Source organism: Panulirus ornatus, chromosome 58 (assembly GCF_036320965.1).
Source record: "Panulirus ornatus isolate Po-2019 chromosome 58, ASM3632096v1, whole genome shotgun sequence".
NCBI lineage: Eukaryota > Metazoa > Arthropoda > Malacostraca > Decapoda > Palinuridae > Panulirus > Panulirus ornatus.
This window is the reverse complement of record NC_092281.1, coordinates 17,962,505-17,986,090: the sequence shown is the minus strand read 5'-3', so window position 1 is coordinate 17,986,090 and position 23,586 is coordinate 17,962,505. Positions and strand designations below refer to the sequence as shown.

General features: G+C 35.7%; 1 protein-coding gene across 1 annotated transcript; it reads right to left on the bottom strand.

Moving 5' to 3' along the window:
• Positions 1–23,586, bottom strand: Mppe (Metallophosphoesterase). The gene is made up of 8 exons (XM_071695449.1): positions 23,537–23,586; positions 20,136–20,291; positions 11,406–11,621; positions 11,021–11,183; positions 7,663–7,800; positions 7,275–7,394; positions 5,501–5,729; positions 1–1,546 (listed from the first exon to the last, which is right to left on the bottom strand). The coding sequence occupies exons 2-8, from the start codon at positions 20,168–20,170 to the stop codon at positions 1,347–1,349; spliced, it is 1,101 nt and encodes a 366-aa protein (XP_071551550.1). The 5' UTR covers positions 20,171–20,291; positions 23,537–23,586; the 3' UTR covers positions 1–1,346.

Genomic DNA, 23,586 nt, shown 5'->3' with positions numbered 1-23,586 from the left:
TACTTTTTTCTCTTGTTCTTTCCTCTTTACTTAAAATGATTACAAACTTTCAAACTACTCTCCACCAAGAGATCATAAGACTTCCCATTTGCTACCCCTCTTAGCAAGTTCACATTCAACAAACTCTCCTTTAATTGCTGGTCAGCTAGTTTATAATATATTAATCCCTAGGGACTGCAGACCTTGATCACTCATGTATACATATGCATGTTTCTATTTAAACCAAGTTTTGCCAATCAATATTCTTCTTTCAGCACAACCCTACAAGCTTTTCCCTATGTATGTACCTCTCATTTGGTGTTACCACTTGTAAGACAGTCACACCAATTAGTGCCCCAACAGCCCTGGGATGTTCTACCATTGTTCCAGCCATATGAGTAAGTATATATATATATATATATATTTCTATGCTTTGTTTTATAAAACAGGACAAGAGTAAGAATAATGGGTCTGGGGAGGGGATCTTAAATGTAACCTTTTGCTTTGTTTTCTTATATATATTGGCTCAGCACACTTTTTCTTTGTATGCATAGCCCATGCAAAGTAAGGATAAAGGTGAATTTATCACTGAATACTTCCACATAAGTCCCTAAACCTTCAGATAACACATAAAAAACAACTTTTAGAGTTGAAGGAATACATTTAACTTGCACAGGGTAATCCAAAATTGTAAACTTCAAATTTATCCCTTTTTTCACCTGTAAAAATATACTTACATTAAAAAAAAGATCCTAGGATAAATGTAGTTCTCCATTTCTTATTTCTTGAGCTTTAAAATACACTGAAAATATCCTTACATGGATATCAAAGAACAAATTTTTACATAAATTTTTGCTTTTAAATACTGAAAAAATATAGTTTGATAACATTTCTTCTATACAAATACTTTCCAATTTAAAAATTCCTTAACATTAAACACCAGAATACTAGAATGGATGCAATCTGAGACTTTTAAGAACATAAAGACGACTGCAACAGCAACTGTTGGGCTCACAGATTTCAAAATGAACTATTTAATCAACAGCTTAAAGAATTTAAATATTCAAGTATTATGAATTGAAAAGAAAAAAATCTTGAATGAATGCTAACTGTGTCAGTGACATATTCAGCAACATATCATATTATCTCTGATGAGCAAGATGTATAACATTTAATAATGATGGTTATTACTTACTTTGAAAAAAGAAGTGAAAACAGAGATGTATAATCATTCAATGATATCTCTGGGTGCAAATGTTTTGCTCAACTCAAACTTTACTTATATGAATATCATAAATGCTTGTCCATTCTGCATGGTCCCATAATTATACCCTTTTATATAAAAGATGTTGTAATGCACAGCCTAATCATGGGTAAAACCTCAGTCCATTTCTTAGGAGAGTAATGGCAGCAACTTGACAAACTCTGACAAGGTGGTTCTTGATGAAAGACACAACATTACGCAAAACAAAGAGGAAGATAACACTTAGGGAGATTAAGTACACCCGCAACTGTGTAAAGCGACATGGTAACCAGAGGACAGTGTAGTGAATAAGGCCAGATTTTTCTGCAAAAATTGAAAAAAATATGAACTTAACACAGATAAACATAAAAGATAATCTATACTCTTTTGTAATCTAAGTAATGTAACCCTGAACATTTTTATGACTGAAAGACTGACTGCTATGTTTAGAATTAGATAACCTTTGAACAGTAAACAGTAGAACTTTTATTAAAAAGCCATGATAACTATTAAATGTAACAAAGATCTAACTCAGTGAACCTTACTATAATGAAAGGTCTTGGTTTTTAAATCAATCTTATTTGAAGATCCTTCTTTCTCTAACTGGCAGGGTTCCAATTCATATCAGTAAATTTTTTATCAAAGTAAATTATTTACCATATAAATCAATCTGATGACCCATTTGGAGATTTGCAGTTCATTTTTAATGGCATATGGAAGGTACATTGCTGGAAGTCTGAAGATTTCATGATGATAAAAAGAATAAAGATATGGGAAGGTTACTACAAGCAAGAGAAAGCAAGACACTTTTGCACAGCCATAACTTAATGCAGGCAGAAGAACCAACAAAGCTTCTTTTAATAACAGGCCTCAGTCTTGGCAAATTCCTCATGTTGACCTAGGGTAGCAAAGCCTCATTAATAATGCAAAAATATGCCATATGATGTTTGATGTACCACAGGAAGATGTAGCATTTAACTTGAGTGTGTGTTTGAGTGACAAACAGTATTATTCCTTACTTTTACAATTTACATCTTCTCTTACATATTTCCAAAATTCCTCACAATGAATTAAATTGCCATATTTTCTTCTACAATAACACACTAATTTTCACTTTTTTTAGGTATTTGTCACTTCCATAGCATTATCTGTTGTACAAATTGTAAATTCTAAGAACTACTCTCACTTGTGCACATACCAGATATCATGCATAATATATGAATTTTGCTACTTTTGATTAGAATGATTGACAAACCCCATCTTTGTGTACAATGTTTTCCCTTATGAAATACAACTTATTAGTTCTGATTATCAAGAAAAATATGCAATTTCAGGCCTAAAGAGTGAGAGTGTGCAACTAAAGTATAGCTTACAGACATACATTAATGAAACTGTTAAAAGCATAAACTTATAGGCATTAAGGTGGAGAAAGGCATACATGATTCAGACAGACCAAGAATTATATAAGAAAGTGAAAAAAAATTAAGAATATATCCAAAATTTATAAGATGATGCTGAGTAGACTTTGGATGGATTATTAAAGTCGAATGGGCAAGTAGATAAATTGGACCAGAAAATGACATTGGCAAAAAGTCTGTGCAAAATAAGTGGAATATGATGTAAGAAAAGACTCAAACTAAACCCAAACTAAAGTGATATTTAAAGGAGGGTTGGAAAATATGTGTATGTGGTGCAAGCAAGCATGCTTCAATAATACCAGGAAAACAAATACTTCAGTTTTATAAACATGTACATATGAAAGCAACCAGCTTCCATCCTCATTTATTTCCATGATCTACCAAATCATCAAACCTTATAAATTTTAGGTTATATTACCCATCAAAACCATCTTAGCAGCCAGCTTAATGCATGAGTTGGAGCTGGTGTTAGTAAAGGCATACAAAACAGAAAATTTGACAGATTTCAGTATTCAGACACCATCTTGGTATAAATAATGACGTCATAGGTCATGACACCCATGCCACCTTCTACATTCCTCAGCATTAAGGGAGGCTCATGGTACCAGATTACCACAAGAAATATATATAGAATACATGAACCATTCTACATAACTGGATACTTCAAACCCAAGCACAAGTCTTGTGTATTCTAAAAGATACATCACTGGAAGAAATATAGTGAGTGCATAAAATGGACTCCCATGGTGTAGTGGTTAGTGTTCACGACCATGACACATTCATGGGCCACCCAGGATCAAGTGTACAGGTTTGAATCCTGGTCTTGACAATCGGTCCACAGCCAACCCAGGTGTTCATCCACCCTTAGGGGTTGGTCGATAAAATGGGTACCTGGCTCAGGCTAGGGTGTATATGTGGGTAGGGAGCTGTGGTTTCAGTGCATTACACATGACAGCTAGAGACTATGTGGGTAGAGAGCTGTGGTTTCAGTGTATTACATATGACAGCTAGAGATTGAGTGTGGACAAATGTGGCCATTTTTGTCTGTTCTCCTGACACTACCTCGCAGAAGCGGGAGCAGCAATGCTGTTTCCTGTTGGGTGGGGTAGCAATGGAAATGGATTGAATGCAAGCAAATGTGAATACGTACATGTGTGTAAATGTATATGTCTGTGTGTTTGTATGTATGTGTATATATGTTATGTATGTGTATGGGCATTTATGTGTATATTTTTTTTCTTTTTTCAAACTATTCGCCATTTCCCGCATTAGCGAGGTAGCGTTAAGAACAGAGAACTGGGCCTTTGAGGGAATATCCTCACCTGGCCCCCTTCTCTATATATGTGTGTGTGTGTGTATATGAGTAAATGAGTCTTTCTTCGTCTGTTTCCTGGCACCACCTCAGTGATGCAGGAAATGGTGATCAAGTGTAATAAATAAATAATACATATATATATATTATCCCTGAGGATAGGGGAGAAAGAATACTTCCCATGTATTCCCTGCATGTCGTAGAAGGGGACTAAAAGGGGAGGAAGCGGGGGCTGGAAATCCTCCCCTCTCGTTTTTGATTTTCCAAACGATGGAACAGAGAAGGGGGCCAGGTGAGGATATCCCCTCAAAGGCTCAGTCCTCTGTTCTTGGTGCTACCTCGCTGACACGGGAATCGGCGAATAGTATGAAAAAATATATATATATACATGTGTGTGTGTGTGTGTGTGTGTGTGACGTTAATGGGATGGCATTGATTAGGGCCTCAGCTGCCCATGCTGTCTCGGCTAACATAAAAAAAATAAGTAATAGCTATGAAGGCTCTCATTAAGTAGGTAGTACTGCCTGGTGAAAGGAATAGTAGTGAAAGTAGCACAGTGAGCTAGCACTACCAGGTTGTCACGCTCCCTTCCCTAGGCCAAATTACGATCTTTCCCTCCCACCTCATAGGTTTGGAGGTTAGTCTTCTGTAAATTTATTGCATACCTAGTCTTGCCTTCCTAAAGGTAAGGTAAGATGGGACTGTACAAATGGCTAAGATGTAAAATTCTTAATTATTTGATAAACCTTAGTTCTGGGGCCCCCCTAAATTTTCACCGGGACCCCCTTCAATTTTCAAGGCTTAGTCCTTTTGTGTGATAAAGGTCAACTTTTCAGGAAAGTATCTATGGGAAGAATATGTATATATCTTCCTAAGTCATTTTTTAAACTGGTAAATATTACTTAAATGCTTTTGTTGTTGAAAATATGAAGAAAATGAATCAGATGCATATGTATGTCATTAAATTTTTTTTTTATTTATATTTATTATACTTTGTCGCTGTCTCCCGCGTTTGCGAGGTAGCGCAAGGAAACAGACGAAAGAAATATCATTAAATATCTTCACAAATTTTTGACTAAACATCTCCATTGAATCCAATGAAATTTACTAGCATTCTGCTGACCCACCAACTAACTCATCAATCCAGTGAATTACAAAATCCCACAAAAATCTGATTTTCAAGAGCCTCTGCATTGGGATTTGGCATCCAGCATAGCACTACAGAATTTAGTGAGCATTATTTATTTCAAGGAATTCAACCTGAATATGGGAAATCTATTGTCTAAATAAATATCTGAAATTCCTTTTGAATTAAATGGGATATAATTTCTTACCAATAACAGCTGCACCAGTGAATCCAGTGAATTACAAAATCCCACAAAAATCTGATTTTCAAGAGCCTCTGCATTGGGATTTGGCATCCAGCATAGCACTACAGAATTTAGTGAGCATTATTTATTTCAAGGAATTCAACCTGAATAAGGGAAATCTACTGTCTAAATAAATATCTGAAATTCCTTTTGAATTAAATGGGATATAATTTCTTACCAATAACAGCTGCACCATAGCCATAGTGCATCTTGCCCATCCTGTAAGAGCAAGTGGGAACCATCACTTCATGTAGCTTTGATGTGAATGCTTCGAATTCCCAAATTTTTCCTTCCTCATTTAGCATTTGGAATTCTTGAGCTAGTACTTTGTCCTTGGTGGCAGCAAAATGGGCAGATTCATGGTCATGCCCAGAAAATATGAAGGATGGATGATGCTTTATTACTGTCTGCAAGAAAATTTGTAGGTAGATATATGAAAATACCACAAATATTGATATCTACAATGAACAAGTAGTAAAGTTTGTACCAACTTTAAAGAATGGAGAAAAAGGAGCAGAAAATGGGAAAATAGATGATTTATTACAAAATGCATATGTACAAGAAAATACAAAAACACAAAGTGGAGATGTATGGGAGGTACAGGATCCAGTAAGCAGTCAAAAGGTAGATGTGGACCAGACATAACTGTGAAAACAGGAAGAGATGAATGTAAAAGGTACAGAGAAAATATTGTTGATACGAGAGAAATTCTGAAGATTATTTTTCATGTTGAGGACTCTAGCAGTATACAAAGTTCCTTATCAAGGCCAGGTATTGATGAAACTTAAAATGTTAAAGGAACAGAGAATAAAAGGAAAATAATACTCCAAAAGTTTTTGAGGAATTCATAAATCTACCTTCAAAATAGGGCAAACCATAGCTGGCCAGAAAAAGTGGCAGGAAAAGGAAGCCTAATCATGTAGGAAGGGAAATGGACATCAAAATGGCCTTCCTTGAGCTTCTATTGGCTACAATGTGGTTATGAGATGCAGATACTTGCAAGAAGCCAGTTCTTAGAACAAAAGCCTAGGTTATCTGTAAAAGAGATAACTAATGTGTATGGGCATTTAGATATATATCTTTCTTCTCTTTCAAACTATTTGCCATTTCCCACATTAGCGAGGTAGCATTAAGAACAGAGGACTGGGCCTTTGAGGGAATATCCTCACCTGGCCCCCTTCTCTGTTCCTTCTTATGAAAAATTAAAAAAAAAGAGAAGGGATGATTTCCAGACCCACACTCCCTCCCCTTTTAGTCACCTTCTACGACACGCAGGGAATACGTGGGAAGTATTCTTTCTCCCCTATCCCCAGGGATATTAGATATATATATATATATATATATATATATATATATATATATATATATATATATATATATATATATGTGTGTGTGTGTGTATGAGTGGATGGGCCAATCTTCGTCTGTTTCCTGGTGCTATCTCGCTGATGCGGAAAATGGTGATTAAGTATAGTATAAATACATACAATTCATTTTACCAGACATAATTATATGAAATGGAAACAGATATGACTTCTCATAAAACCAAGAGGTAAAGGTCATTATGTGAAAACACCACAGTTAGATGTAAATTACAAGCAAAAGTCAACTGTACTGCAAAGCAACAGCATAAAAATAAAAATGATGCAATGTGGTGGCCAGGAGGAATAACTTGCACCTCTTCAGCAATGAAACATAGGACTGGGTGGGTTCTTGTATGTTTGCTGAGGATCTGTGAATAAGCTACCTTCACTGATATAATGATGGTGAGGGAGAGAGCAAAGTTATAGTTGGGGGTGAAGTCCTGGTGGGCAAACCTATTTTGACCCCACTATAAGCATGTGCTTCCTTTGATACTATTCATAGGGCTCAGTCTGGAAGCAAGAAAAATAGTTTGGGTCATATAATTCAGTTGCAAAAGTATTCATTACAAACTCAGGCATATCATATACCTGCTTTATTCTTGTTCTTGTAATAGGCAAGAGAGGTATGTGCGAAAGAATTATGCGCATTCTTCCATCTTCATATGGCAATACTCCAGTCAAGTTTTTGTAGTCATCCATCACACGAACCTAGAAAAACAAGTTATGCTGCTATGGTCATCCATCACATAAACATGGAAAACATCAGTTGTATTACTTTAGTCATCTATCATGACATGATTAAAGAAAATAAGACAAGAATGGAGAATGATTCAGAGATGTTGCAAGTAACCATAATGACATATCAGTCATTAAGCACTTCTATAGAAGTCTAGAAGCTTCATTAGCAGAAAAGTTACTGCTGTTCAATATTACATTACAGTACTTTAATAAGAACTGGAAAATATTTATTACTTACTTGCATGAAATCTATGAATTTATACTGTACAGTCGTAGACTGACTGAAGACTGAGTAGAATCTCTGAACCTTATGTGGTGTCACCTTATCTGTACCCTCTCCACCAATGTCGTTGTCTCCAGGGACAAATATGGCATGCTAAGGGAAAAGGAATATTAAAGATTACACTCAAGCTTTCAAAATTATAATCGCACTGACCTTTTCATTCTCGTGTGCAAATTCACAGAATATTTAAGATGAATATAAAAGAGTAACACAATAAGAAAAGTTAAATAACATCCATCTTGAAAGAAGAAATCAGACTTTTTACCTACAGATATCATTCATACACAGTCGCAGAGCTGCACCACTCATGACAACCAATATCAGTAGTCTGCATGTAAAAGTCTACATTTAAGTCCCTATACTCATTGGCTACAATTTCTGAAGAAATTAAATGCTAGAGAAGGAAATACAGAAGGTAATCCAATATGAAGAGTGAGCACCATGAACTACTACTGGATGTATTACATATTATTAGAAGCCAATGGTATGGATCTAAGCACAATTTACCTCAAAAATAGGTCCCCCACTGCTGCACTGTTCACTGTGAAGCAATTTAAGCACATGCACTTGGCAAAAATTGGTAAAACTGATTTTACCAAATTTGCCTCTTCTGGTTGAGAGAGCAGAAGAGGGTATTTTGAAATGGTTTGGGCACAAGGAGAGAATGAGTGAGGAAAGATTGACCAAGAGGATATATGTGTCGGAGGTGGAGGGAACGAGGAGAAGTGGGAGACCAAATTGGAGGTGGAAAGATGGCGTGAAAAAGATTTTGAGTGATCGGGGCCTGAACATGCAGGAGGGTGAAAGGCGGGCAAGGAATAGGGTGAATTGGATCGATGTGGTATACCGGGTCAACGTGCTGTCAATGGATTGAATCAGGGCATGTGAAGCGTCTGGGGTAAACCATGGAAAGTTCTGTGGGGCCTGGATGTGGAAAGGGAGCTGTGGTTCGGACATTATTGCATGACAGCTAGAGACTGAGTGTGAACGAATGGGGCCTTTGTTGTCTTTTCCTAGCGCTACCTCGCACACATGAGGGGGGTGGGGGATGTTATTCCATGTGTGGCAAGGTGGCGATGGGAATGAATAAAGGCAGACAGTGTGAATTGTGTGCATGTGTATATATGTATGTGTATATATATTTGTACATTGAGATGTATGGGTATGTATATTTGCATGTGTGGACGTGTATGTATATACATGTGTATGGGGGTGGGTTGGGCCATTTCTTTCATCTGTTTCCTTGCGCTACCTTGCAAACGCGGGAGACAGCAACAAAGCAAAATAAATATAAATAACCAAATTTGCCATTGACTGGCAAAAACAGGAAATGTAACCTGAATACTGAGGTAACTCGGAAGGTTAAAACTAGTAAAGTGGAGTCTGTCATTTGTTTTAAAGCATTGTATGAAATTGTGCATTTTGGAAAAACAATCAAGTTAGCCACTTTCATATAATGAAAATGAATAAATTATAAATCCAGTATGCACCTGTGGTGTCTGCAACTTTGCCAGTTTGAGCATATCTACCAGAGAATCAGCAGTTGATTACTTTTGAGAGAATACTTACAAATAATATGGGTTATGGGCTACATTAACAGATAATCAATCAAATTTGAAGAGAGTTGACAGAAGATGGCAGGTTCCACTGAGGACAGATGCCATGAACTGATTGTGTGAGAGAGAAAATAAGAAAATACTGTACCAGTAATATTCAGAGAATGGTTAAGGGCTGAAGACAATGCCATGAACTGATTGTGTGAGAGAGAAAATAAGAAAAGACCATACCATTAATATTCAAAGAATGGTTAAGGGCTAAGGTTAAGCAGAAAGAAAAACATGATGTAACCACAGCTAATGTTTGTTTTCACCAATGGTATTCTAATAAAGAAGTTTGTGCAGGCAACATGGAGCATGTAGGAGAAGTCATTGTGTGATGGGCATGATTTGTATATTTGAGGGAAAAGTAGTCCCAACAGTGTTGTATGGATGAAACTCCTGAGTTTTTATTGCAAAAGAAACAAAAAGGGTGGATATGCTGGCAGTGAAATACCTGATGTTGTGTGAAATGCGTTGATCATGAATGAAATGACAGTAAGGGGGAGGTGTAGTAGTAAGCACACTCTTATTTGAAAGAGCTAACTGCTAAAATGGTTTTGACATATGAAAATGATGACCAAAGAAAGACCAACTAAGAGGATCTGTGTCAGGATTACAGGGAGTAAAGGGAAAGGGGAGACCCAGAAGGAGATGGAAGGATGAAATGAAGAAGGCTTTGGGGTATCAGAGCCTGAACATTGAGGAAGTTAAGAAGAGTGCATAGGACAAAAGAATTATGCTGTAAAGTATATGAGGGTGGGGAGAGGAGATGTGCTGCTATTATAGTGAACCAGAAACAGTTATGGTAGACCATAAAGTACACTTTGGGCTTAGTTGCAGGTGTTAGGCTTTGATTTTGGCACATTTAACATGACAGCAAGTGTGATGTGTGCACATAAGGCCACTGTTTGTTTTTCCCTGATGCTGCCTGGGTAAGATGGGATAGGCAATTATGAGAAAATTAAATAGTGTGCAAATGAGTTTAGTAAGCATAATGAAAAATCCAAATCAAATGGACACGCTGATCCATGGAAGAATAAAATTCTATGAAGAACTAAGCAATATTTATTAAAGAGGGAGGCAACCATTAAGGAGAGTATTTATTATGACAAAAGTACATAGAAGAGATTCTCCCATCATACTGTACAAGAATTTGTTTTAGATAAGGAGACAGTACACTGATATAATGATATATGGAGAAGTATTGTCTTTGCAATAAAATTTCAACAAACATTCAGCACACACTATATCTCTCATGTTTCATCTTGGGCCACTTCCCATCCCTTTTTCATAATGAGATAACTTCCTAATCTATGACATGAGAAAAAGGCAACTTTTATTTAAACAGCAAAAGGATTCTTTGACAGGTTTTAGTAAATAGGGAGATTGAGAAGGTAAAAAAAATGAAAATTTTTTTGGATGTTAGATTGAGTTTAAAGGATGTGATGAATAATGAGGTGAGGCTTCAGAGTGGGTGTGCCAACAGAGAAGTAAACAGTCTTAAGGACAGAAAATCACAATGGAGGTAATTCTTCCAATCTTCCTATAATAGTTTCTCAGTGGGTCATGTGAACTAGTTGATCTAATAACTCCAATGGAGAATGATATGCTGCAATCTAGAGATAAGAGTGCATGAGGCTCAGTACTGATCAAAGCCTACAGAACAATTGTCTTGTAAATGTCAACATTTAACACACCAAATGAGAGGTTATTACCTTTACATAGCTTGGAGTATGCATTAAATTTCTGAAGTGGTGCGCTAATGAATAAAAGTCAGTGTCACTAGCAATGCTTCCATCATTTAGAAGATCACCTAAAAACACAACAATATCTGGTTTTGTCCTCCACAATGCCAGATGAAAGCCACGATTTACAAATCTGAAGAAATTAAAGCAATGAATTTCAGTGCATTAAGATAAGTTGATACTGTCTATTATACTGTATATCATGCTAATGATGCAAAACCAACATACAATTCACTGAAACTTCATAATACTTTTTGGTTCAGGTTTAAAGGAATCCTGTCTAAGCACAGCATACATTTTGGTAGAAGTTACTGTATCATTACATTTCTCATCATGCCATGTTTAAAGTACATACCTGTTGGCATCCCAAACAGCTAATAAGCTTAGTGGGAAGTGAGGTTCTGACTGAGTACTCAGAATCTGAGGATCTGCTGCTATTAATACCCGGACATTGTCTTCACTGATGCTTGTGATGACTGGCCAGTTTAGGGCCGTGAAAGTATAGGAGATCCATTCATTCAGTAACACCACACACATTAACAGACTCAAAATGAAATGGCTTCTTGTCATTCTGAAATATGAGGCAAAGATCTAAGATATATATGCCTTTTGAAATGTATAAAACTGTACAGAGGCATAAAATTAAAAGATTGGCCACAAAGGATGGAAAAAAGTAGAAATAAGAGGAAAAACTTTTATTTACTAAAAATACACCTGACCCCATATATATTCATATACATAACCTGTCCCAGTATGTCACCTTCAATTTTCAAATTTCTACGCCATTTCAGAGTCGCATGGGAATATTACTTTCTATATACTGAAGATTAATGTTTTCTTGATGCAAATAATAATTGGCTCATTTGCGTCTAATAAATCCTTTTGTACTTGTTCTAATTCATGTGTATGCAATCCAAATAGCAAACCATTTGGCCTCATCCATAAAAATATAATCATGGGAGAGGTAATGGTGTTACTCCAACTTTTTTTTTTTTTCAGGGAGAAAGGGACTGCCTTCCAGTTATATCACTGTGCTGTGCTATGATACACACTTGTATATTCCAAATTATTGTTTCTTTCAGAGAATGTTTTCCCATGTCTTTTACTTCTAATTATTTCTTTTTTATTCCTTTATCTGTATTTTAAAGTTTTTAAATTTTCCTTTTTGCATTTGCTGAGGCATTCCCTTTTCTCAGGCAATCCTTCTTAGTGTAACCAAGTGAAGCCTAATTTGCTTATGTGACTGACTTAAACAAAAAAATTCTCCAGCAGATTCTGTTTTACAATTTAAAGCATACAGATGGTATATGCAGTTTCTGTGTTAAGGAAAGAATCAACATAAAATACTGTTTCCATCATCTCATAAGTCGTAAACCAGTCACTGCAGCCGAGTCATATATAACAATGTATTTTCTATTCATTGTGAATGGGTATATATATACATTAAAATTTGTTGAATTGGCCACCTTTGCCTCAAGGCAAAATAAATAGCCATCAACGATTGTAATGTCATCCCATACATTGTTTCCAAATGCTTCAACCTAATCTTTTTTCCATGTAGAGATGTCAAGGAAGTCTATACAAGACCTGCTCCCTAGTGTTATGTAATAATTTGTGAAGCTGTCATTGTCACAAGACAACAGATATTAGTTATCAAAACTCTTGGTTATCATATTTGTCTGTTACAAAAACACTTTCAAAACTACCACACATCTTACTGTGTATGCCTGGGGTAGCTCATAAACTTGACAGCAGAACAGTGGAGCACATGTAAACAACATTTCATCAGTAGGAACTGTAAATAATTTTATGTAGAAAACTATGTTCTACAGAGAGGCTTGCATGAGGTAGAGTGATCTAAGTGATGTGTATACAGGGGGTGATGTGCTATTAGTGAGCTGAACTGAAGCATATGAAGTGATCAGGGAAACCATGCAAAGGTCTGTTATGCTAGGCTGTGGATACAAAGTTCTGGTTTTAGCTATAAGGTGGATGTGAGCAAGTAAAGCTATTGGTACTACCTCGCTACATGTTAAATGGTGAACTACTCTTAGTATAAAAAGTAATCATAATAAACTCATGGTGTTATTTTCTTAAGTAAAGCTAAGAATATTCCACACAGTGTATTAGGACTATTGCAGTGAGGGGGTTAACATCCTTAAAAATCTGGAAGGCATTTGCATATAGAATGATAATACATTAAAGTAAAGAAATTCCAGCACTGTAAAATCTCTACAGTCCATAGGGTGTTCCAATGATATATATTTTTCTTATTGGTTATATACATCTCCTCTGATTCCTTAAGAGCTACACAGCAAGGCCATGGGGATGGGGATTATGTTAACTCCATCATTTAGATTAAAAGACAATCATTCTTAAATTCAAAACATATATGAGTGTCTCTGCAAACCTACCTGTTTGCTTCTTGCAAAATATGATGATGCATCTTAAAGGACTAAGTTTAAAATGTAGCTTATATTAGATCTTCTTTGGGAGATATGGCTGGTTTGATTTTTTTCTTTCAGTTGTCTCACCAGATTTATATAAATTTTTGCCTAATAAGCTTATTTCAAGGAGCAGCTTCAATTATGCCATCCTTAAGAATGTTTTATGTGCATGTGGAAGTCAATGGACAGCAGGAAAAAATTCTTTCATGAAAAGGTAAGAACTTTTAGCCATTCTTAAAGTTTTATGGGTCATTCAGTGAGATACAAAAACTTCAGTGGCTATTGTCAGTAATATATAAATCTTATGACCCATTTCCGTTACAATGTATGAATACTAATATACTTATACTTGATTGCCATTTCCCACGTCAGCGAGGTAGTGCCAGGAAACATATGACGAAAGACCCATCCATTCATATACATGTATATATACATTCATATACATACCAACATATACATATGTACACATGAACATATTCACACCTGCTTGCATTCATCCATTCCTGGCAACACACCATCCCACAGCAAACAGCATTGTCACCCTTTGCATCAGTGAGGTAGCGACAGGAAAACAGACAAAAAAAAAGGCCACTTCTGCTCACACTCACTCTCTAGTTGTCATGTGCAATGCACTGAAACCACAGCTCCCTATCCACATCCAGGCCCCACACACCTTTCCATGGTTTACCACAGACATTTCACATGCCCTGGTTCAGTCCACTGACAGCTTGTTAACCCTAGTATATTATATTGTTCCCACTCACTCTATTCCTTGCACACCTCTCACCCTTCTGCATGTTCAGGCCCTGATCACTCAAGAGCTTTTTCACTCCATCCTTCTACCTCCAATTTGGTCTCCTGCTTCTCCTTGATCCCTCCACCTGTGATGCATATATCCTCTTTGTCAACCTTTCCTCACTCATTTGTTCCATATGTCCTAACCATTTCAACACACCTTCTGCTCTCTCAACCACACTTTTCTTATTACCAAACATCTCCCTTACCCTTTCATTACTTTCGTGGTCAAACCACTTCACACCAAATATTGTCCTTGAAACATCTAATTTTCAACACATCCACCCTCCTCAGTACAACCCTATCTATAGCCCACGTTTCGCAACCATATAATATTGTTAGAACTACTATTCCTTCAAACATACCCATTTTTGCTCTCTGAGATAACATTTTCTCTTTCCACACATTCTTTAATGCTTCTAGAACCTTCGCCCCCTCCACACTATGACTCACTTCCATGTTTCCATTTGCTGACAAGTCCACTCCCAGATATCTAAAACACTTTGCTTTCTTCAGTTTTTCTCCATTCAAACTTTCATCCCAACTAACTTGTTCCTCAACCCTGCTGAACCTAATAACCTTGCTCTTATTCTTAATAACTCTCAACTTCTCCTTTCACACACTTTTCTGAACTCAGTCATCAATTTCTGCATTTCTCACTCAAATCAGTCACCAGTGGTGTATCATTGGCAAACAACAATTGACTCTCTTCCCAGGCCCTCTCATCCCCAACAGATTGCATACTCACCCCTCTCTCCAAAACTCTTGCATTTACCTCACTAACCACCCCATCCATAAATAAATTTAACAACCATGGGGACATCACCCACTCCTGCTGCAAACCAACCTTCACTGGGAACCAATCACTCTCCTCTCTTCCTACTTGTACAGATGCCTTACATCCTTGATAAAAACTTCTCTGCTTCTACCAGCTTACCTCCCATACCATATATTCTTAAGACCTTCCAAAAAGCATCTCTATTAACCCTATCATATGCCTTCTCCAGATCCATAAATGCCACATACAAATCCATCTGTTTTTCTAAGTATTTCTCATGTATTCTTCAAAGTAAACACCTGATCCACACATCCTCTATCACTTCTAAAACCACACTGCTCCTCCCCAGTGTGATGTTCTGTACATGCCTTCACCCTCTCACTTAACACCCTCCCATACAATTTTTCAGGAATACTCAACAAACTTTTGCCTCTATAGATTGACATATAAATATGAATGTTTAACTGGAAACTGCTATACAAAGGAATTCAAACAGCTACAGACCACTTGGTCCCTTCAAGGATGATTGTGATAGAGGAAGAGATATGAAAATCATAGATCAATATGGTAAGAGTAGAAATACATGCACATTTAAAGTAGAAAAATATTTCAAATTTTTCACTTACTTAAGGAGATGCACTTAATGTCTTTGGTAGCTAAGAAGCGAAACAAATATTTATCAAGTCTGTTCTTTTTTTTCACGTATTCATGGTACTTTTTTCAACCACTTTAATTGGTCAATTATTCCATATGATAACAATCCAGCACAAGAAATAATACTTAGCCCCATTTCAGGTAAAAATGTTTGCCTATGAGTTTGTAACCATTACTACAAGTAAAATCAAATGAATCTATTCCTGTGTAGATTCTTAGATTGAGATTATCAAAGCCTTTGATAATTTTGAATGCCTTTATCAGATCACTCCAAACCTTCTCTTTTCTAAACTAAGTCATTTAGTCAGCTCTCTACAATGGTTTTCACTGTCTGATAGCATGTCTCTGCACTCTCTCCATTCTGTGTACATTTTTCCTCAAGCTGGATGAACAAAGCTGAGCACAGTATTCAAGATGGGGATGCAAGATTGACTTGTAAAGAGTAAGGATAATTTCTCTGGGCTTAAATTCAATACCCCTGCCTCTAATTCCAAGAATTCAGTTTGTATTTTAGCTGCTTTTGTGCACTGTTTACTTGACTTTAGATAACCAGAGATTATTATACCAATGTCTTTTTTCCTCATTTACCTTTTACAGTTCAACTGAATTCATACCATAGCTTGCCTTTTCATTTTCACTACCTACATGTAACAATGTACACGTATTGATATTTAAATTCGTTTGCCACTTGTAAACCTAGTCCATCAGTAGAAGTGTGGCAAAGTAGTTGGAGCAGATGATACTGCAGCTGAATTTCTTAAGAAAGGGGTTGATAGTCTTGTTGATTGGTTAGTCAAGATTTTCAGTGTATGTGTGCCTCAAGGTGAGGTGCCTGAGGACTGGCAGAATACTTTTATAAGGCTATTATATAAAAGCAAGAGTGTAAGTCTGATGAGTACAGCTGGCATGTTGTATGGGAGAGTCGTAATTGAGAGACTGGTGGCATACACAGAGCATAAGAATTGGAGGAACCTTGTGGTTTCAGGGGTTGTAAAGAATATGTGGACCAAGTGTCTGCTTGAAGAGTCTTTGTGAGAAATATGTAGAGAAAGAGAGCAATTCATATATGGCATGTATTGATCTGGAGGAAGCATATGTTAGGGGTGATAGGTATGCTTTCTGGAAGTTGCTTCGAATATATGGTGTAGAAGGAAAGATACTAAAAGCAGAGGAGTTTTTATTGAGATAGTAAGGTATGCATGTGAGCAGGAAGGGAGGAAAAGGAGTGGCTCCAGGTGAAAGGGAGTCTGTGACATCATTATGGCTGCTTGTGTAGTGGCTGGTGACTGAGTTTGGTAGTGTGTGAAAGTGGGAAATTGAGGGTTATTGTGAACAAAATAAAAAATTATGAGGTTTAGCAAGGGGGAGAGAGACACACATTGGTATGAGCGTGTGTTTGAATGGAGAGGACTCAGGGAGTGGAGTGTTTTAGATAACTGGGAGTAGATAAAGCAACGGATGGAATTATGGGAGCTGAAGTGAATAACAGGTTGGGTGATTAGGGGTTGGGGGATGGATAAATGCCCAGGGGCCACTGAGGAGTTTTTAGAAAGAAAGGGCACTGTTTCTGTATTTTGGATGGTATGGTAGTCCCAGTGATGCTATATCAGTGCAAGTCATGTTCCCTAACCACAGTTGAACACAAGAGGGTGAAAATGAAATGCTTGAGGACAGTGTGCGGTGTGAGGAGGGTCAATCACATTAGGAATGACAGTGGAAGAGAAAGGTGAGCAATGTTTCACTAAGAAAACTGAACAGGGTGAGCTAAAACTGTTTGGACATATGTAGAGGAAGAGAGAATGAAGACCAATGCTACCTCACTATGTGGCAAACGGTGAACTAGTATTACCATACACTTGTAAATGTCTCTTTACTTACAACAACTGCATTTGTCTGCTTAAAATGCCAATTATTGCAAATTAGTAACAGTGATGGATGAATGTATTTTAACTGTGAGTATAAGGATTTTATTGTTTTAACTTTTTAAAGTCCATTATATTGATTTTTGAAAGATGTTTGCTTAAAAAATGTTCTAGTCTTTCTGGAATTTTTGATATTCTAATGAAGAAAAGTAAAAATTTTACTGGTAATGATGATTATGGTTTATGTGGTACATTAGTGTAAATAACTAATCAATAAAGTAGACAGCAATCCAACTTACCAACTCTCCTAATCTGAACTGAAAACTTTACCCAGTATCCTTACAGTGTGCTGTAGGTTCTCTTTCCATCTACAGATATCTTCAATTTCTGCTCTCAAGAAGTTTTTTTAATGCCTCTGCTGTTACTGACACCATGCAATACCTGTTAAGCCACTGGATCAAATAACTACTACATAACAGGCAACTCAAGTTTGGCCTACTGTGACATACATTTCTTTCTCTACACAGCTCTGATTCAAAACCCTATCGTCTCATGTTTTCCATTGATCATTTTTCTTTATGTTGAAGGCTCCAGTCATGGAAAAGAGTCCACATCAAGGCCAGGCCCTAATTGAAATACCGAAAAAAGAAAGGACAAGGGAAAGCATTTACGTGGCCCACCCTTTTTTAATGAATACTTTAAACTTCCTTAAAAACTCTTATTATTCTTTTCCTTATCTCTCCATTCCTTCACCTCTTTTTATGCTCCCTTTAAGGCATGGTTCTGATGAGGATTTCTGTCTAGAACCATTCATGCAGAAAAAGGTAAGTTGCTTTATATAATGTACTTTCTGTGGATATTTTTTAACCATAAGCTCAGAGATAAATTGAAAAAAATGAGACTGTTTAACAAAGTAGCTCTGATTTTGCAATTTTTAGCAATGCCATTGACAATATATTCTTAATGATGATACATGGTTGTAAATGGTCGTGAAATGAAATATTTTCTGTCTGACTTAGGTAAAACTAATTACCCAAAACAAAAAAGAAAATGATGGGTATAGATGTCTGATTTTCATGATATGTAACTGAAATTCTATTACAATGTGGCAGACAATATTGTTTGTCATTTACACGGCATGATTATTTTGGTAAGTCTTACAGTGGGTGTTACTGGTTGCCTTAATTACCGCAGGGAAGACTTTTGCTTTTGTAAAGCCTGCTCTTATTTGTTAAATAAGTGTACTTTTTTCTTGAAAAAGTAAGGGTATTTCATATTCAGAAATATGCAAGAGCATAACATTTTTCATCAATTGTCACTAATGACCATGATTTAAAAAATATGTGCTAATTTAAATATTCAGGGTAATTGCCGAGACCAATATTGCAATTAATCCTACATCAAATTCGCAACCCATTAAAGACAATGCTCAATCAATAAACAAGTTAGAAAAATTAACCTTTAAACCACAATGACAGACCACCGCACAAAAAAGACTAACAAGCTTACATGGTAATGTTTCACAAAATTTTCATTACAGCATGAGCATTTTTTTCTCATGACCAGTGCACTTAATCTGGTTAGGGAAATGTTAATATTCTTTTCCTGAACTTAGTTGGGTTTCTGATAAATTAATGGAAATTCACTTACAATCAGTAAAAATAATTGAAGAAAGAGCATTAAGAATTAAAGGCTTGAAATATATAGTGGGTATTTTACATGAGTTTATAAAGTGCATCAAAGAATTGGTTTACACAAGTTCCAGTACAATACACAGATACATCTAACTGAAACAAATCTAGGATGGGTCAAATCAGGTCTAAGAATGATATAGGTAAATCTTTCAAAGTTATGTTCATTGTTGATGGCATGCTCGGATGGAATTGCCTTACATATCTATTCACATTAAGTCTTTGTATTTGATTATCTGTGCATATTCCAGAACTTCTGTAAACTCATCTGACAGGTAGAACTACAACATGAAATATCCAGATCCTGGAAATTTTGTCAAAAGAATTTTTAATCAGGCATTATTTTTAATGTTCCTATTCAATTTACAAATACTGTGATAATATGCATAAACCAGTAAGAGGAAAAAATCCTGATAAGTATGCTATTTAACTGGTAGGCTAGCTTTGACAAAACTTATTTGATGCAGAGCAAGTTAAGACTTTTTTGATGTGTTTAAATACACACAGAAATCTAAAACAAATACAATAATCTTGAAATGTTCAGATCTCAAGCATTCTAGATATTGATGCTGTAGTTATAATGAAGCCACATCTCTGTACTAATAATTTTAACATATGTTTTTCAACATGCAAGTTGCTACAACTTCATCTTGTAATTAGCATAACATTTTGGAGGTAACGTTTAGTTTTGCAATCAGTAACTCCGCAACATATTACAGGCAATTAAGAATGGCTAATTTCTACCCAAGATGCACACTCGTCATAAATCACTACTAGGGATCTCAACATAGAAGAGGAGGTTGTCAGTCATGATCAGTTACAGACAGACAGCTCAAAGGAAAAACTTAATGTACTTACCTGAATCGAGAGCCTGTGGACCGTCTTGTATTCATTTTCTCCTTTATCTGTGTAGTTGTCAGTGCCTTTGACCATTCATTTATGCAGTTTTAGTTTACTATATCACAAAAAAAATTTTGGTTCACATTGTGATCCATGTCAGTTTTTTCAAGTCAACTGTTCTTCAGAAGGTCAGTTTTAATCAACAAAAAGTGGTGTTTTGATTTTTTTTAAGATTGTGGTTGAAGTAATAATAGGAGTAGTTCAGCTTAGAAAATCTTATAATAATATTTGCCTGGTAAAGTTATTTTTCATAGCAATAGCATTAATAACATAAGTATAATGCTATAAGAATATTCATTGGCTTCAACTTCAAATAGAAAAAAAAAAGAGAATCTTACTATCCTCTACAAACAATTAATCTTTTCCAATTTGAATAGTGCCTCTTCTGCCTTGTCATCCACTCTCCACTCTTTTAGAAACAAACAAAATTTCACCTGTTACAAAGCACTTACAAAAATGTCAGCTTTTTTAGCAACCATAAACATTCATCGCCTACATAATAAAATGAAAGTCCTTCCAATACAGTCCAACCTCGACATACTAAGTATAACATGTCAGCCTTTCAACCCAGTTCTGAACTTCATTCTTCTGGAAATACGTTTAAAACGTTATTCTCTTCACAAATAAGAGTCATGCTTGCAAGTCCTGCTCTCTGAACATTACCCATCTCCACAAGAATACAAATATCGATTCATTATCTTACAAAATACCCTATGTCTAAGAAGCATTTCCAAAAATGTTTTGAGAATACAATAACACAGATGTAGTATGACTAGGATATTTTCTAATCCTATGTAATAAGTTGGGAGTGGGAAGTGCTATGAAGACCGGGATGCTATATATGTTATCTACTTTAAGATTCACCTAAAATCCATTTTTGCATCTTTTGGTACATGATATGGTTTAAACTGCACTAGACCTTTCCTAAATAAACTCAAGTCTGAGTGAATAATATATAATCAGAAATAATGGAGAAAATTATTTTTCTATGTAATTTACAATTATTGAAATATAACTATAATTCATGTTTAAGATTAAGCCAGTTTCAATGATTTAAGTGAAAAGATTGAAAAACTATTAGGACTAGGCCAAATACTAAATCCGATACTATCTGATACCAGCATCACCAGTACAAAAAGGCTAAATACTGAATCTGGTACCATCTAATACAAGCATTACCAGTACAAAGCCCAATGCCAACAGTATGTTATGAATTTGTAGTGTACCACAATAAATCTTTTTAAGCTGTTACATTACACTACCAGAATATTCTCCAAAATCTTTACAATGTCACAAAGAAATATCACATGTACTGAAGGCTCTTTTTGCACATCATGAGATACTTGAGCTTTATTAGATTCTCAGGAATAAAGTAACCAGTAGAAGTGACGGAAATTATTGGAAACTGTAAAGAATATTCAGAACACGGAATTGATAATTTAAAAAATATCTTGTGGCACTTTCATGGTCGTGTCATGCCATGTAGAGAGGAATTTTATTTTCATTTGATTTTAATTATGAATGGGGTACGTCTACAAACACCTGAGGAGCTCTGATTAACTTCACTCTTTTCCTCAAATGATTTCAACTCAGATCGCCATGACTGGGACATAAACTCAGATCGCCATGACTGGGACATATTTTCCCCAAGGTATGTTGGTCACTATTCATAGGAAAGAGAAAAATTCTGATGCTACTGCTGATAAAAAAGCTCAGTAACAATATCAGATCAGATTTTCTGGGTCACAGATAAATATATAAATATGGCTATGGTCAGCTAAGTTTCATGTTATGAATAGTTTTAAGGTCTCTAAAGATGGTGAAAATATGGATACAGAGTATAAAAAACTTTATGCTTAAATTTTGGGGAATGGGGGGAAAGAAAGACAAAAAGGAAAAATTTTAAATTGTCAATTATCCAAAATGAAAATAAGAATATACTAGTCAAAACACTTTGGCACAGCATTATTAATAAGACACAAAGACATTTCAAAAGGGACTATCAAAAAGGTAAAACCTCCAGACAAGCAAGTGAACTGGAATAAAGTGAACCTTCAGTTCTTAAAAAAAAAGAGCTCGTTGTTTTCATTGTAACTGTGCTATCATGAGAAGCATTTATATGCAGTAATTCATCATGGTCCCTATATGAGGTATGGATCACAGAACATGCATATCCTGATTATAACAATGAAAATTACATTAATTCTCAGCTCCTGGGTCAAGTTTGGTAAGATTTTCACATTTGGGTACCAGGGAACATTACGGCCAGGCTGGAACAGTTTTATATTGTGTGGGGGGCTAGGAGCAACTTTTAGCTTCAAACATGAATAATCTTTTACCATAAGAATTATCTAAAACATATTTTGGCTGGTTGGGTTACATTGGATTAGGTTGTATAATAATATGCTTGTACGGTATAGAAAGGGAGTTTTACATTTGCGTGGCCCCATCTACCGAACTTAATCATACACTTCAAATTTATGTATGCTGTTTGCATTAACCAAGTCCTAAGACATTTTATTCCATTCATCTACGATTCTCATACTATAAAAAAAGTACTTATTTACATAATTTCTAACTTGTTTCTTGCTCTATTTTGCTGATATATGAAAAATATGTGAATGTTATGATGTATTTGGCCCCTGAGTGAAGTTAGTTGAGGTTTCTGTTAGTTTTCTTAATTTCAAACAAAGTTTCACTCAGTTTTACTGTAAAGTTTCCACATTTCATTACAGATGGCATCACATCTATTCATTATTCAAAAGACAAAAATAATATTCCTTATCATGTTCCCCTGGTCTGAATCACTCATTCTCGGAATATTAAATAAATATGCATTTGTGAAATCCGTGAGTAGTTTTCATATGTTCTTACACTGGAACTTTTTCAAATATTCTCAGATTTTTCTTCTAAGAAACCATCTGATTGCCTAGGTGTTTTAGATTTTGCTATCCAGGAAGTTCGTTGAAAACATTCACCATGACAGGCTCTTGTTGGGTTATATATCTTTTTCATATCATTTACAGAATTGGATTGATTACTGTGAATTAACTGAAGAATACTGCAACTAGTGAGTTCTTTATAGCACCAAAACTAATCGTTATGTTTAACTTTTCGCAAGACCTGCATGATTTGTATTAATCACCATGAACTGTTTGTCAATTGGAAGACCCATCACTTAATGAATCTACCGGTATTTAGTATGATCGTCCACAGAGTACCTTCCGGATGTTCACCCACTGGTGTCCTGTTTTATAATCCACAATAAGTAATGAAAAAAATAAGTATGGTCTGGTTGTGAAAAATTATAAAGACAATTTTTCGGCTGCTTATAATTATAAAACCAGAAAACAAGAGACCAAGTGAAAAGGTAAATCAAGTATTTTGCACACAAACTCTTACAACCGAG